Here is a 12,578-nt window from a genome sequence, read left to right on the forward strand (position 1 = left end):
TTCACTTTTTAAAGTTTTCACTACCTAACCTATTGTACTCTCGCTTCTGTCTCCACCACTCCTCCTGAAGTTACTCTTGCTGAAGTTAACCACCTTAATCAAGTATCTTACGGTATTTGGTACAGTAAGTTTCTAAGTGTGATACCTATGGCAGAAATATAAGGAAAACATTAATAAATTTGTTCATATCAAAATAAACTTTTGTATTTCAATAAAATTGAAGACAAATGGCATATAAGCAAAAAAAAAATCATGCTGGAGAAGGGCTAACATCGTCATTAAGAAGCTTTTACAAACTAATGAAAAGAAGATGAACTTGAAGATGGTGGAGTAGAGGGATGTGGAACTCACCTCCTCCCACAAGTACATCAGAAATACATCTATGGGACGTCCCTGGTGGCACAGAGGTTAAGAATCCGCCTGCCAATGCAGGGGACATGGGTTCGAGCCCTGGTCCGGGAGGATCCCACATGCCGCGGAGCAACTAAGCCCATGCACCCCAACTACTGAGCCTGTGCTCTAGAGCCCGCGAGCCACAACTACTGAGCCTGCTCGCCTAGAGCCCGTGCTCTGCAACAAGAGAAACCACCACAATGAGAAGCCCATGCACCGCAATGAAGAGTAGCCCCCGCTCGCCGCAACTAGAGAAAACCTGCGTGCAGCAACAAAGACCCAACACAGCCAAAAATAAATAATAAATTAAAAAAAAATACATCTATATGTGAAACTATTCTCATGGAATACCTACTGAAAGCTGGCAGAAAATCTCATACAACCAAAGCTGCAGTAAAGATCCCCAAGTAATTAAACAGGACAAAAGGAAAAGGGAGATGAGGAATTGGGACGGGACCTGCCCCCTGGAAGGGAGCTGTGAAAGAGGAAATGTTCCCTCGCTCTGGGACCCTCCTTTACCGGCTGGGAGGTTTGGTGGGACAGATAAGGAGCTTCAGAGGCTTGAGAGGACAGTGTGGAAGCCGGCCTGCTGTCCTGCAGGGTAGAGAGAGTGCAGCACAGACGGTCTTGGTCATGCCGCTGAACTTTCCAGCCTGTGATGCGCCTGCTGGTGTGTGCAGCAACTGGGTGCTGCAACTCAGGCTTCAGCAGACAGACCCGGGGAGGGACTCGGGTTGGGTGCATGGAGACAGCCCTAGGGGCCTGGAGTGTGGCACAGGACACAACTGGGAGTGCGCACAGCAGGAGCGTAGGCCCGCCGTAGGAGCCTGTTGTCAGTGCATAAAGGGAGGGGTGGGGGCCGCCACAGCAGCGCATTATCAGCATGCTCACAGCGGGCATGGCTCTGGCTGCCGTGGACTTTGTGCAGTTTGTGGGCATGCACACAGAGGTGGGGCTGAAATCAGAGCCAGTCACCGGTCCTCCCACAGCGGGTCCCAGGCTGTGGCTGTGGCGGGCTCTCGTGGTGGTGGGTGGGTTTTGGGACAGCTCACACACGCCTGAGGGATGTCCACAGCGGCCCTGAGGGCAGCAGTAGCACTAGTTCTTGAACAGTTCACTGTTCACTGACAGTGAACTTTGTGCGTGTGCACACGGGTGGCGTCACGGAGTTGCACGTCCTGGTGGATAGCTCCTGGGGAGGAACACACACTGGCTCCTGTCTCCTAGTGCTCCAGTCCCTCATTCCTCGTATTGCAGCTTGGAACTGGATCTGGGGGCTTCAACTGCGACAGCTGAGGAGCAGACCCTGTTCCTGACAGGACTGTGACAACTACAGGGCAGAGAAGAGGCCCCACGCAGCATCCACCGCAGGCTCTGGTCACCACAACACCAGACACACCCCTTATCAAGGGGACAAGGGCCAGCACACCCTGAGGAAAGACGTGGCAAGCATCCACACTAAAAACAGCCTTCACACCAAAAATATTGGACTCACACCGTCTACACGGGGACACTCCCGCATAAAAACAGCCCTGTGAGACCACGATAGATAACTGTTTCTCCTAAGTTCTCAGAGTCAGAGGAATTTAAAATGAAAAAGCAGAGGAACTACTCCCAAGTAAAAGAACAAGAGAAATCCCCTGAAGGAACAAACAATGAAACAGACCTCTCCAGTCTACCAAACCCTGATTTAGAAAAGGAGGTAATAAAAATGCTGAAGGAGTTAAGAAAGATTATTGATAGAAATACAGATCACTGTAACAAGCAACTAGAAACTATAAAGAGGATGCAGTGTTTATAGCAGCACTGTTTATAATAGCCAAGATGTGGAAGTAACTTAAGTGTCCATCGACAGAGGAATGGATAAAGAAGATGTGGTACATATATACAATGGAATATTACTCAGCCATAAAAAAGAATGAAATAATGCCATTTGCAGCAACATGGATGGACCTAGAGATTATCATACTAAGTGAAGTAAGTCAGACAGAGACAAATATCATAAGATATCACTTATGTGGAATCTAAAAAATGATACAAATGAACTTACTGACGAAACAGAAATAGACTCACAGACATAGAAAACAAAACTGTGGTTACCAAAGGGGAAACAGGTGGCAGGGACAAATTAAGAGTTTGGGATTAGCAGATACAAACTACTGTATACAAAATAGATAAACAACAAGGACCTACTGTATAGGACAGGGAACTATATTCCTAATCTTGTAAACACCTATAATGGAAGAGAATCTGAAAATATGTATACATGTATCTGGAATACTTTGTTGTGCACCCGAAATTTACACAGTATTGTAATCAACTATACTTCAATTAAAAAACAATAAAGAAGACTGTCCCAGTAGAAAATGGACAAAGAACCTGAATGAATAGTTCAAAAGAGAAGAAATACAATAGTTCAGAAATGTGGAAGAATTTTTCAGATTCATTGGTAAGCAAAGGAACTTACAAAGAAAAGCGAGACACTACTTCCTCCCATCCAACATAGTGAATAACAATAAGAACAGATTGTGGCACAGTGCTCACTGTGTGTAGGGCACTGTTCTCCAGACATTAATGAAATTGACTGATCCTCCCAGCAGCTCTATAAGCAGGTCCTGTTGTTGTCCGCATTGTACAGATGAACAAACTGTGCCACTTAAAGATAAGTAACTTGTCCAAGGTCAAATAGCAAATAAGTGCTAAAGCCAGGATTTAAACCCAGGCTCTCTGACTCTAAGGCTTTAGTGCTCTTTGACTACTACCCTTTATTGCCTCTGAAAGATTTTAATAAATAATAACCACTGTCAAAAGAGTACGTAGGAACAGGCACTTTTATTCACTGCTGGTCAGAATGCAAGCTAGTAGGCGTTTCTGTAAGACAAGCAGTGTGTTTGAAAGCTTTAACATGTCCATATTCTTTGAACTCACAGTGTGTACTGTGGAAATCTTTATAATTACATAAAAATGTATGTACAGAAATTTAATCTGAAGTTCTTTTATAATAGCAAAACACTGTAAACAGCTTAAATGTCTAAGAGAGTATTAGTTAAACAACTTTGGGAAATAGTCTTGCTAAGCTTGTATTCTTATTGCAGGTAGTAAAGTAATGCTGCTAATTAATTAGTTCATGTATGAAAAGGTTTGCTTCTTCCTCCATTAAGTATGTACAGTATTTGGCTTTCCAAGGTATTCTTATAAGATTGAAATGTCACTGGTTTTCTCTTTTTAGCTATCTCTAGGTTACATGACTAAAATTGAAGTAAAGTTTATTTAACCTTCAGTAAAGATTTTATATATCTTTTTTTTAAGTAAGCAAATCACTGAGGAATAGAATTTGAATTAAAGATTATAATTGTTATAGGTGACATGCTTTGTTTCTATTAACTGTTACTCTTTTTTTTTTTTATATCTAGCCTATCTGTTAAGATGCCTTAGAAAAAGAACCATGGAGAAGTATGTTAGAGTACAGAAGATTGGAGAAGGTTCATTCGGAAAAGCCATTCTTGTTAAATCTATGGAAGATGGCAGACAGTATGTTATCAAAGAAATTAACATCTCAAGCGTAAGTATATTTTTTGTTTGGTCATCCAAGTAGAAGTCTGGTTACAAGAGAGAATAAAAAAATATATGGCAATGCATGACCTAAAGTGAAAGACTGCCATAATCGCAGAGAGAACCACTAATTTCAGAGGAGTCTGTAAATCCTTTCAGATTTTTTTCTGTGATGTGTGCTCATGTTTATGTGTTTAAAAAAGATACCTCACCTACTGTTCTGTGACTTAATTTGGTTTGAACATCTTAAAATGTTTTTGTTATATTTGTGCCTTCAACTTATTCTTTTTAACTTCTAGCTATATTTTAGTATTTGGGCTGTGCTTCATTGGTAGCATTATTTTTTTTTTTAAATATTTATTTATTTATTTGGTTGCGCCAGGTCTTAGTTGCGGCAGGCGGGCTCCTTAGTTGCAGCTTGCGGGCTCCTTAGTTGTGGCTTACTGGCTCCTTAGTTGCGGCTTGCGGGCTCCTTAGTTGCGGCATGCATGTGGCATCTAGCTCCCTGACCAGGGTTTGAACCCAGGCCCCCTGCATTGGGAGCGCGGAGTCTTATCCACTGTGCCACCAGGGAAGTCCCGGTAGCATTATTTTTAACCACTCTCTTTTTGATGGACTTTTATGTTGTTTATTTACTTAATTTACTATTTTCTTTTTTCCTTCTATTTAAGATGTCCAGTAAAGAAAGGGAAGAATCAAGGAGAGAAGTTGCAGTGCTGGCAAACATGAAGCATCCAAATATTGTCCAGTATAGAGAATCATTTGAAGGTCAGATAAATTTTGCAAGAGTGCTCAAAAGAACTCCTAAGCCTTATGACAACTGTTGTATACTTCCCTTTTAAGGATCTTTTTGTGAATTATTCTCAGGAAGAAAAGTATATCATTTCTGCTGCAGTACACATGCATTTTAGACATAGGAGGAACAGTCATTTACACCTATTTAAACTAAGCTTCTTTTAAGTGCTACCATCACTGCCACTGAGAAAATGTTCTGATTTTAGAAAGTATCCTGCTTGAGAGTGTTCTCAGGTTCTTAAAATATTATAAAGTATTGCTGTTTTGGAAATATCTACCATCATATTTGGTAATGCAGGAACTAAGATAAGACAAAGCTTCTCTAAAGGCAGGAAAAGGTGGTTTATTGAAGTCATTCCCATTATCATAAATCTCTGTCAGTTGCAAAATAGAAAGATAATCTAGATTGAAAGTAAAAGATAGTTTAAATGACCATTTCAGTGTCGCGTTACATACCAGTTTCAGCAGCTGAATTAAAGTATCCTTGTTCCCAAATAAACTTGGTATCTATTAAAGTAGAACATACTTTTAAAAAGTATATGGATCAAAAAAAAAAAAAAAGTATATGGATCATTAACACCTTATGCCATAAAGTACTCAGTTTATTTATTTTATGATGGCAGTGAAATGAGGCTTTATAGCTCATGTGAAAGTGTACAATGTTAAGCATCTCTTTCTCAGGACCTTGAATTTCCTTTATTTATCTTTCCCTTAGCATCTGTCTTTTAGTTTCTTTCTTCTTTCATCACCAAGATTTTACTATTTCAAGGTAAAAGGTTTGAATGTATGTCAACACATATTCTATCAGGCGTTTTGTATTTATGTTGAATGCTTCACCTAGAAACATCTGAATGATTCAAAAGGGATAGGACGTTCTTTAAATAAGGTTATATTATTACTGGCGTTTAGTTTTAAAGGAGTAAATGGTCATGGTAAACGTATTCAGGAGTGCAGACATGCATGAACCCCAAGCTCTCTGTTCCTCCCACTCATTCTCATTCCCTAGGGGTAAGCAATGTGTATAATTCCACGTTGATTCCTTACTGTATTTTCTGTTCCTGTGTGGAACAAGCATATGTGTGTAGCCTTTGATGTTTAAAAACAAGTGGGATCGTATCTATGTATGTCTGCATCTAGTTCTTTTCACTTTGTCTCTCATGGGTATCTTTCCATGTCACTGTGTATTGATGCACCCCATTCTTTACAACTTTCTTGTAACATCTGCAGTGTTTTCCATTGGATGCACTTTATGGCTGTATCACAATTTGTTTAGCCTCTTTTCTGTTATGGATACTTAGGTTGTATTTAGTGTTTCACTGTTACAGGTAGTGTTGCACTGGACGTCCTTGTACGGGTGTCTGTGTACTGTGGCAGTCTTTTAGGAGTGGAGTTCTTAGACTAAAGGGCATGAGAGTTCCTTTTTCTCACAAGCTCTCCAACCCTGGCCTATAAGTTCATTCTCAGATTTATAAGATGTAGTTTCATCTGGTGATTCTATACATTTGGTATAGAATTTGGTCCCTGTTTCTGCCTCACCTGAGCCATCTTCTCATTTTAATCATGTAGCTCTTTGGACCTCTTAGTTTCTCATAGAGCTTCTGGGAGCTCTGAAACACAAATAGTTAATTTTTCTCTAAAATGATTAAAAATAACTTACATATGTGAACATTTTAAATCTCTCAATTTTTAAAAATAAGCAAGTTGGTTAAAAAAGTGAAAATTTTGATGTTATTTTGAATGTCTGCCATGAAAGGTGAGGAAATTAGTGTCTTTACAGTTCCTCCCCACTGATTTTTGTTCATCTTGACAGGGTAAAAATATTTAATAATTATCTTTTGTTCCGAAATTATAGTTCTTAGAGTTGTTTGGCCTTGGTTCTGTATTTAGACAGATTCAATTCTTATTGTTAGTTCTTTTATAACTTAGATACCCCTTTCCAGAGATACTTGAATTTATCTCCAACTTTTCTGGATTTCATCAATTTTTTTTCATGATGAGCTTATGGATGCTGTATTCCCTCAATGCAGTTACTGTTTGCATTTCTGAGAGTGTCTAACTGATGCTTTTATATGTGAATAAGTATCTTTGATGACCCCTTTTCCCTTACAAGCACATTATGTCTTCTGGCATTGAAAGTTTCTGTAGAAAAGTTTGAGTTCAGTGTAAAGCTTCTCCTCTTGAAGATAATTTACTTTATCTTTCCTCGATGCTCGAAGGATTCTTTCTTTAGAATTGAAATTCACCAGAATATGGCTTAGTATTAATAATTCTGATTCTGTCTCTCTTGGAACATTTTGTACCCTTTCTGCCTGCAGATTCTGGTTTTTCTTTGTTTCAGGAAAGTTTTCATTTCACTATTTTAAAAATATCCATATATACCTTAAAATAAGAAAAAATATTCCAAAGTTGGTTTGTCATAAAGTTGTCTTAGCTTACAGATGAATTCTTTCTTATAAAATCTCTTGTATTACAGGATGTGCTCTCAAATTTTAAAATACATTAAATAACAAAGTGGTTTTGGGGAGAAAACTTCACTGAGTTAGTTTTGAGTGCTTATAGAGGTCCTCAGGCAGAATCAGTTTTAAAAAGAGGCATCAAAGAAATTTAATACTGATGTCATAATTGCAGATATTAGATACTGTTGTAAGTCTTCTAAAGTCACTTAACAGGCAGTATGGTTATGTTGTGACAATCATGTGTATGAACTCTCTAGGATGATTTTTTTAAAGTCCCAATATTACGCGTATGGGAATTAGGACATAGAAAAAATTCCACTGACAACATAAACAGATTTTAAAAGTGCTCTCTTTCAGTTAGCTTAAAAGGAAATGAAGATCATGTGTATCGGGAAAACATAGGTGAATCAATAAAAGACATTTATATTGATGACAGATGTGAAAATTTTGGATAAAATTGTTTTGTAAAACTGGAGAGTGGGGAGAAAACAGTATTTCCAGGTATATAAATGTATAATTAAATTATATTAAATATTATAATTAGACACTTTTTGTCTATATTCCTAACATTTTTAAATTTTTAAAAATTTGATCTTATCATTGAGAAAGTGTTGTGTCACTGTATATTGGGGTATCTGTGTTATACAGTTTTGTTTTCTCTACTGTTATTCATATATTGCTCTCTGTTTTTAGTTGTCTCTAGCTATCACCTTCTAATTGCTTTCATTCTTTTGTTTGTATTTTCCTACAATCTGTGTTTTTTTAACCTCATAAGTTTGTTTTACTTCTTACTGTTGCAAAAGTAGTTTGTATATCTTTAATGGAAGCTTTTCAGTCTCACTTATGGAGCTTATGTTGGCATTCACCTTGTTCCCCATTGGTGTTGCCAAAATCTAACTTCTCTATGTACTTGAAGAAAGCTTTTCTTTGAGGCTAAATTTGGATTGCTTTTTGCTGCAGGTACAGAAAATCTGGCCAGTACTGGCTTAAGGGAGAAAGACATTTAATGATCTCACCTGACAGGAAGTCTTAAAGATGAGCGGTCCTGTGTATAGGGGTATATGGTAGGGTTAGGCTCTGTCTGATTTCTACTCTGACATCCTTAATAGGCACGTTTTTAAGCCTAATGCTGTCGCCTTGTCCTGAGAAGACGCTTTGCAACTCCATGCAGCGCCTGCATCCGAAAGATGCCAAAAGAAGGGGCAAGGGCAGCACTGGCAGCTCTGCTCTTGTCTGTTCCTGTGACCAGACGAGACAGTGCTTTCTCAGAAGCCACTGGTCAGACTTCCTCTTAGATCTTAGTGACCGAAACGGGGTCAGTGACCACCTCTAACTGTAGGGGAGACTGGGAATTAGGGAATCTGGGATTTTTTTCAGCTTCTCAAGTGAGAGGCGACGAAGGGAGAAAAGTGTTAGAATTACAGGGTTAGCCTGCCAGCAGTGCATGCTTTGCTGAGTGGTCGTGGTTCGTGTCCTCTCTTAAACTCTCGGTCATTTTCTAACATGCCTTGAGGCTTTGTCACTTGCCTTACAGTCTTTTTGCCTCAATTTCAAGCAGTTTCTAGGTGCTCATTATTTTGGGTTTTTTTTTGGAGGGTGTTTCTTCAGTACTGTGTGAGCCCATTGGTGATAGGGGTGGTGTCTTATATTTCTGTATCCCTGGCATCTTGTGCAAAGTGCCTGGAACATAGTTGGCACTCAGATGCTTGAATGATCGAAGGAATACAAAACAGATTAGTATTTCCCTCATGCAGAAAAGACTATTCTTTTAACCTTACATTTTAACTAGTATTTATCCCAAAACAAATGATAAATGTGTAAACAGCAAAAAATATAACAGAGCTCAGATATTTTTCTTCAGGATTGCTTCTCCATTTCCTTTCTCAGGTCCTGTTTAACCTTCTCTGTCTCCCTGTCTCTGTGTCTGTCTGTGTCTCTCACACACAGACACACACACCTTTTTTAAAAAATGTTGTAATGGTTTTATTTAATTTTTGCTACATGCAGATGGTACAGAATTCAAAGGTTACATAACAGTAAAAGATTTGCCTTCTGTTTCTATTTTTGAGTCACCTGTTTTTCCCTCCTGGAGGTACCCACTGTTACCACTATCTTGAGTTTCCCTCCAGAAATGTTCTAAGCGTTAATAAGCATACATAAATCGTAGCACACGGTACTTTTTTTTTGCTTTTTGTTTCTCATGCTATGTAAATGGTGACATTCTATACATATTTTTTATAAGTAGTAGATTGTACGGTTTTCTGGGGTTTTTTTTCGCACAGTGATTTCTCACATGTATATTTGGATGATCTTTTCGTATCAATTGTAAAGAGTTATACAGATTCTTAATCAGCTCACTCATGTAGGTTCCCAACCCCAGGCACATTGGAAGCAGTGTATCCAAGGTGCATGTGAGCACTGCGACTAACAAGACCACCACCCAAGGTGCCGGAGCAAGGCCATCAGCACAAGGCAGCACGGGAAGTGCACTCTGGGAAGGCTGCTCCTTGAGCTGTGATAGGTGATATTGGCCGCTCTTCCTTACCTGGGAAGAGGCGGTGTGGTCTTAGTCCTGTGGAAGACTGAGGGCGGGGAGAAGGATTAGAAGTGTTCTTCTCATCCTGTCTACCCCAGGAAGGGTCATGGAAGTCTTTTATCCTGTGGACTGAGGCATACAGGTGATTAGGGAAGTGCCCCATCTTCATGTTCGTTCACAGATTATACATCACTACAAAGAGAGCTCCAGGGGAGTAGAGACTGTCTCACTGCTGAGTCCTGACAGTTCATCGCAGCATCTGTTACTGTGTTTGTTTCACAGGTAATCAAGTGGATGAAATAAAGCTGGAAAGTAATGGTCAGCTAAAAACCAAGCTTACCCATCTCTGACAAATGAGTGGGAAAATGTGATTTTTATAGTTGACGTTTAAGGAAATATATCTATTAAATGAAAGCAACTATATCTGTCTGCATTTTGTCCATATTGCAGAGATGTTTATGTCAGTGTGGATAATGGGATGGTGTATTCTTGGCAGAAAAGTCACTCATGATGGAGTTGCCTGTTAACCCGTTACCACACAGTCTGTACGACCAGTAAACCTTGACTTTGCGCTTCAATTCTTCTGGCTGTGGTTCTGTTTTTAGTTCAGTGGAATGTATTTAATTAATTGCTGCTTTTTAGTAAACCTTTAGGTACCTTTAATGTAGCTATGCTTTTGATGTGCCTTTTAAAAAATGGACTGTAACGTTTATATTTTGTAGAAAATGGCTCTCTCTACATAGTGATGGATTACTGTGAAGGAGGGGATCTATTTAAACGAATAAATGCCCAGAAAGGCATTTTGTTTCAAGAGGACCAGGTGAGTTAGCACGTGGGAGACTGGGCTCTTACTCCGTAAGTGTTGTTGAGAATTCATTCAGCGCTTGTTTGTTTGTACTGCGAGTGTTAACTGGATGCCTACGCCAGCTCTTGTGACCTCCCTCCTGAGTTCAGGTCCCGTCTCGTTTCCGTCTGTGGCGATGCTGCTGTGTGTGTCGTATACGTCGTGTCCTGTGTGTGTGTGTGTGTGTGTGTGTGTGTGTGTAACTATATTTTTATGCGGGTAGCTGATTGATTACTCTGTATGCTGTCAATCAGCTTACTGCCGCCTTATCTTCTTAGAATGTGGCTTTGCAGGTAACTCCAGCTCTAGAAGCCTTGCCCTACAACTGCGTGAAATCCAGTCTTTGTTTTGATTTCAAGGATCTCTAAAATATGAGCTATTCTACGTACGCAGTCTTGTTTCCTGTTCCCTAGTGTGCACCCTTTTTCATCGATGTACCAGATATTTATCGCGCATTCATTTTGTGGTTGGCACTGGGACATAGGTTTATACCTCTCATTCTTCTTCCTGTGTATTTATTCTGATTATTTATTTTATTTTGGTAATACCTTCTCCCCTGCACCCCTGACTCTCTGTTACTTCTCCCCCACACCCCTGACTCTCTGCATTCATTTTGTGGTTGGCACTGGGACATAGGTTTATACCTCTCATTCTTCTTCCTGTGTATTTATTCTGATTATTTATTTTATTTTGGTAATACCTTCTCCCCCGCACCCCTGACTCTCTGTTACTAATATTTTACCATTTTTAAAAAAACTCTGCTCAAGTCCCAGCCTCTTCTTTAGATTTTCCATAGGTACTCTGATTTTCCATGATCTTTTCTTTCTCTGAATTCCTATTGCATTTCTCATTATCACCCATCCTTAATTTTAATTGCAGGCTATTACGTAGGAGAATGGAGGGAGCTCTGTGCTAGGAGTGTTGCATTTGTTGTCTCTCTTAATTCTTAAAACCCCCTGTGAATTAGCGTACTGTAGTTTTCTCTATTTAATAAGTGAGAAATCTAAGGTTAAGTAGCTTGCCCAAAATCACAGTTGGTGTTTGAACCTACCCCTATCTAACAGCAGAGTTTATAAAATGTTCTTTTTACAAACTTAAATTTTAAAATTATTCAGAGGTTTGGAGATGGAAAGCCGTCTCCCCCCGCTCTTCTGTCCCTGAGACTACCACTGCTTTTGGTTTGGTGTGCTTTCTTTTTCATATTGAACATACACGTGTATACACTGAGACATGTGTATTCAGAAATGGGATAGTATACATACCATGCTCTGTCTTGCTTTTGTTGCTTAAAAATTATCTTGATTACTTTGACATGTCGGTCCATATAGATCAGTTGTATAAGGTTTTGTTTTGGTTTTTTGGCCATGCCATATGCGGGATTTTAGTTCCCCAGCCAGGGATCAAACCCATGCCCCCTGCAGTGGAAGCTTGGAGTCCTAACCACTGGACTGCCAGGGAAGTCCCGAGATCAGTTGCATTAGTTTTAAGAGCTGCATTATATTCCATTCCAGCAAAGCCCTTGCTTTGTTTCTTTTCACTTCCTACTCATTTCTGTTCCACTCCCCTCTATCCTTAGGCAGTCTTTCCAGTGTCTTTAATCAATATCTCTGTCTATGTTTGCAAAATAGCCATCATTGTTTTGTATACATGTATTTTTAAATGTGTACCTGTTGTATTATATCTCATTCAGTTTTACTTTTCCCCTAAGGACTGTTTCTGATCCATCCGTTTTGCTGTCTGTACATCTGTTGTTTCTAGCTCCGACCTAATAGTCCATGGGATTCCTCCCAGTCTACACTCACCTTTAGCGCATCGTGCACCCTTGTTAATGTACTCTGAATAGTGTCACATTAGAGTTGTTTCCCTGAGCAGGTTGCAATTTACTATAGAGCGGAGACCCCAGTCTGCTTATGTCAGGGTACTGAGGAAGGCTGCGTCTGTGGTAGCACCGCCTAGGCACAATTCATCAGCTGATTGATAACGTCATACAGATGGGGACTTC

General features: G+C 39.6%; 1 protein-coding gene across 7 annotated transcripts in view; it reads left to right on the top strand.

Annotated features, from left to right (window-relative positions):
- The window catches only part of NEK1 (NIMA related kinase 1), a 227,791-nt gene that overhangs the window by 32,944 nt on the left and 182,269 nt on the right, over nt 1-12,578 (top strand). For all 7 annotated transcript variants that reach the window (XM_061200799.1, XM_061200802.1, XM_061200796.1 and 4 more), the window contains 3 exons: nt 3,807-3,955; nt 4,617-4,713; nt 10,455-10,552. In XM_061200799.1, the coding sequence (XP_061056782.1) occupies nt 3,839-3,955; nt 4,617-4,713; nt 10,455-10,552 (312 nt within the window). In that variant the 5' untranslated portion in view covers nt 3,807-3,838. The remainder of the gene's footprint in view (nt 1-3,806; nt 3,956-4,616; nt 4,714-10,454; nt 10,553-12,578) is intronic.

This window comes from Eubalaena glacialis, chromosome 9 (assembly GCF_028564815.1).
Source record: "Eubalaena glacialis isolate mEubGla1 chromosome 9, mEubGla1.1.hap2.+ XY, whole genome shotgun sequence".
Lineage (NCBI taxonomy): Eukaryota > Metazoa > Chordata > Mammalia > Artiodactyla > Balaenidae > Eubalaena > Eubalaena glacialis.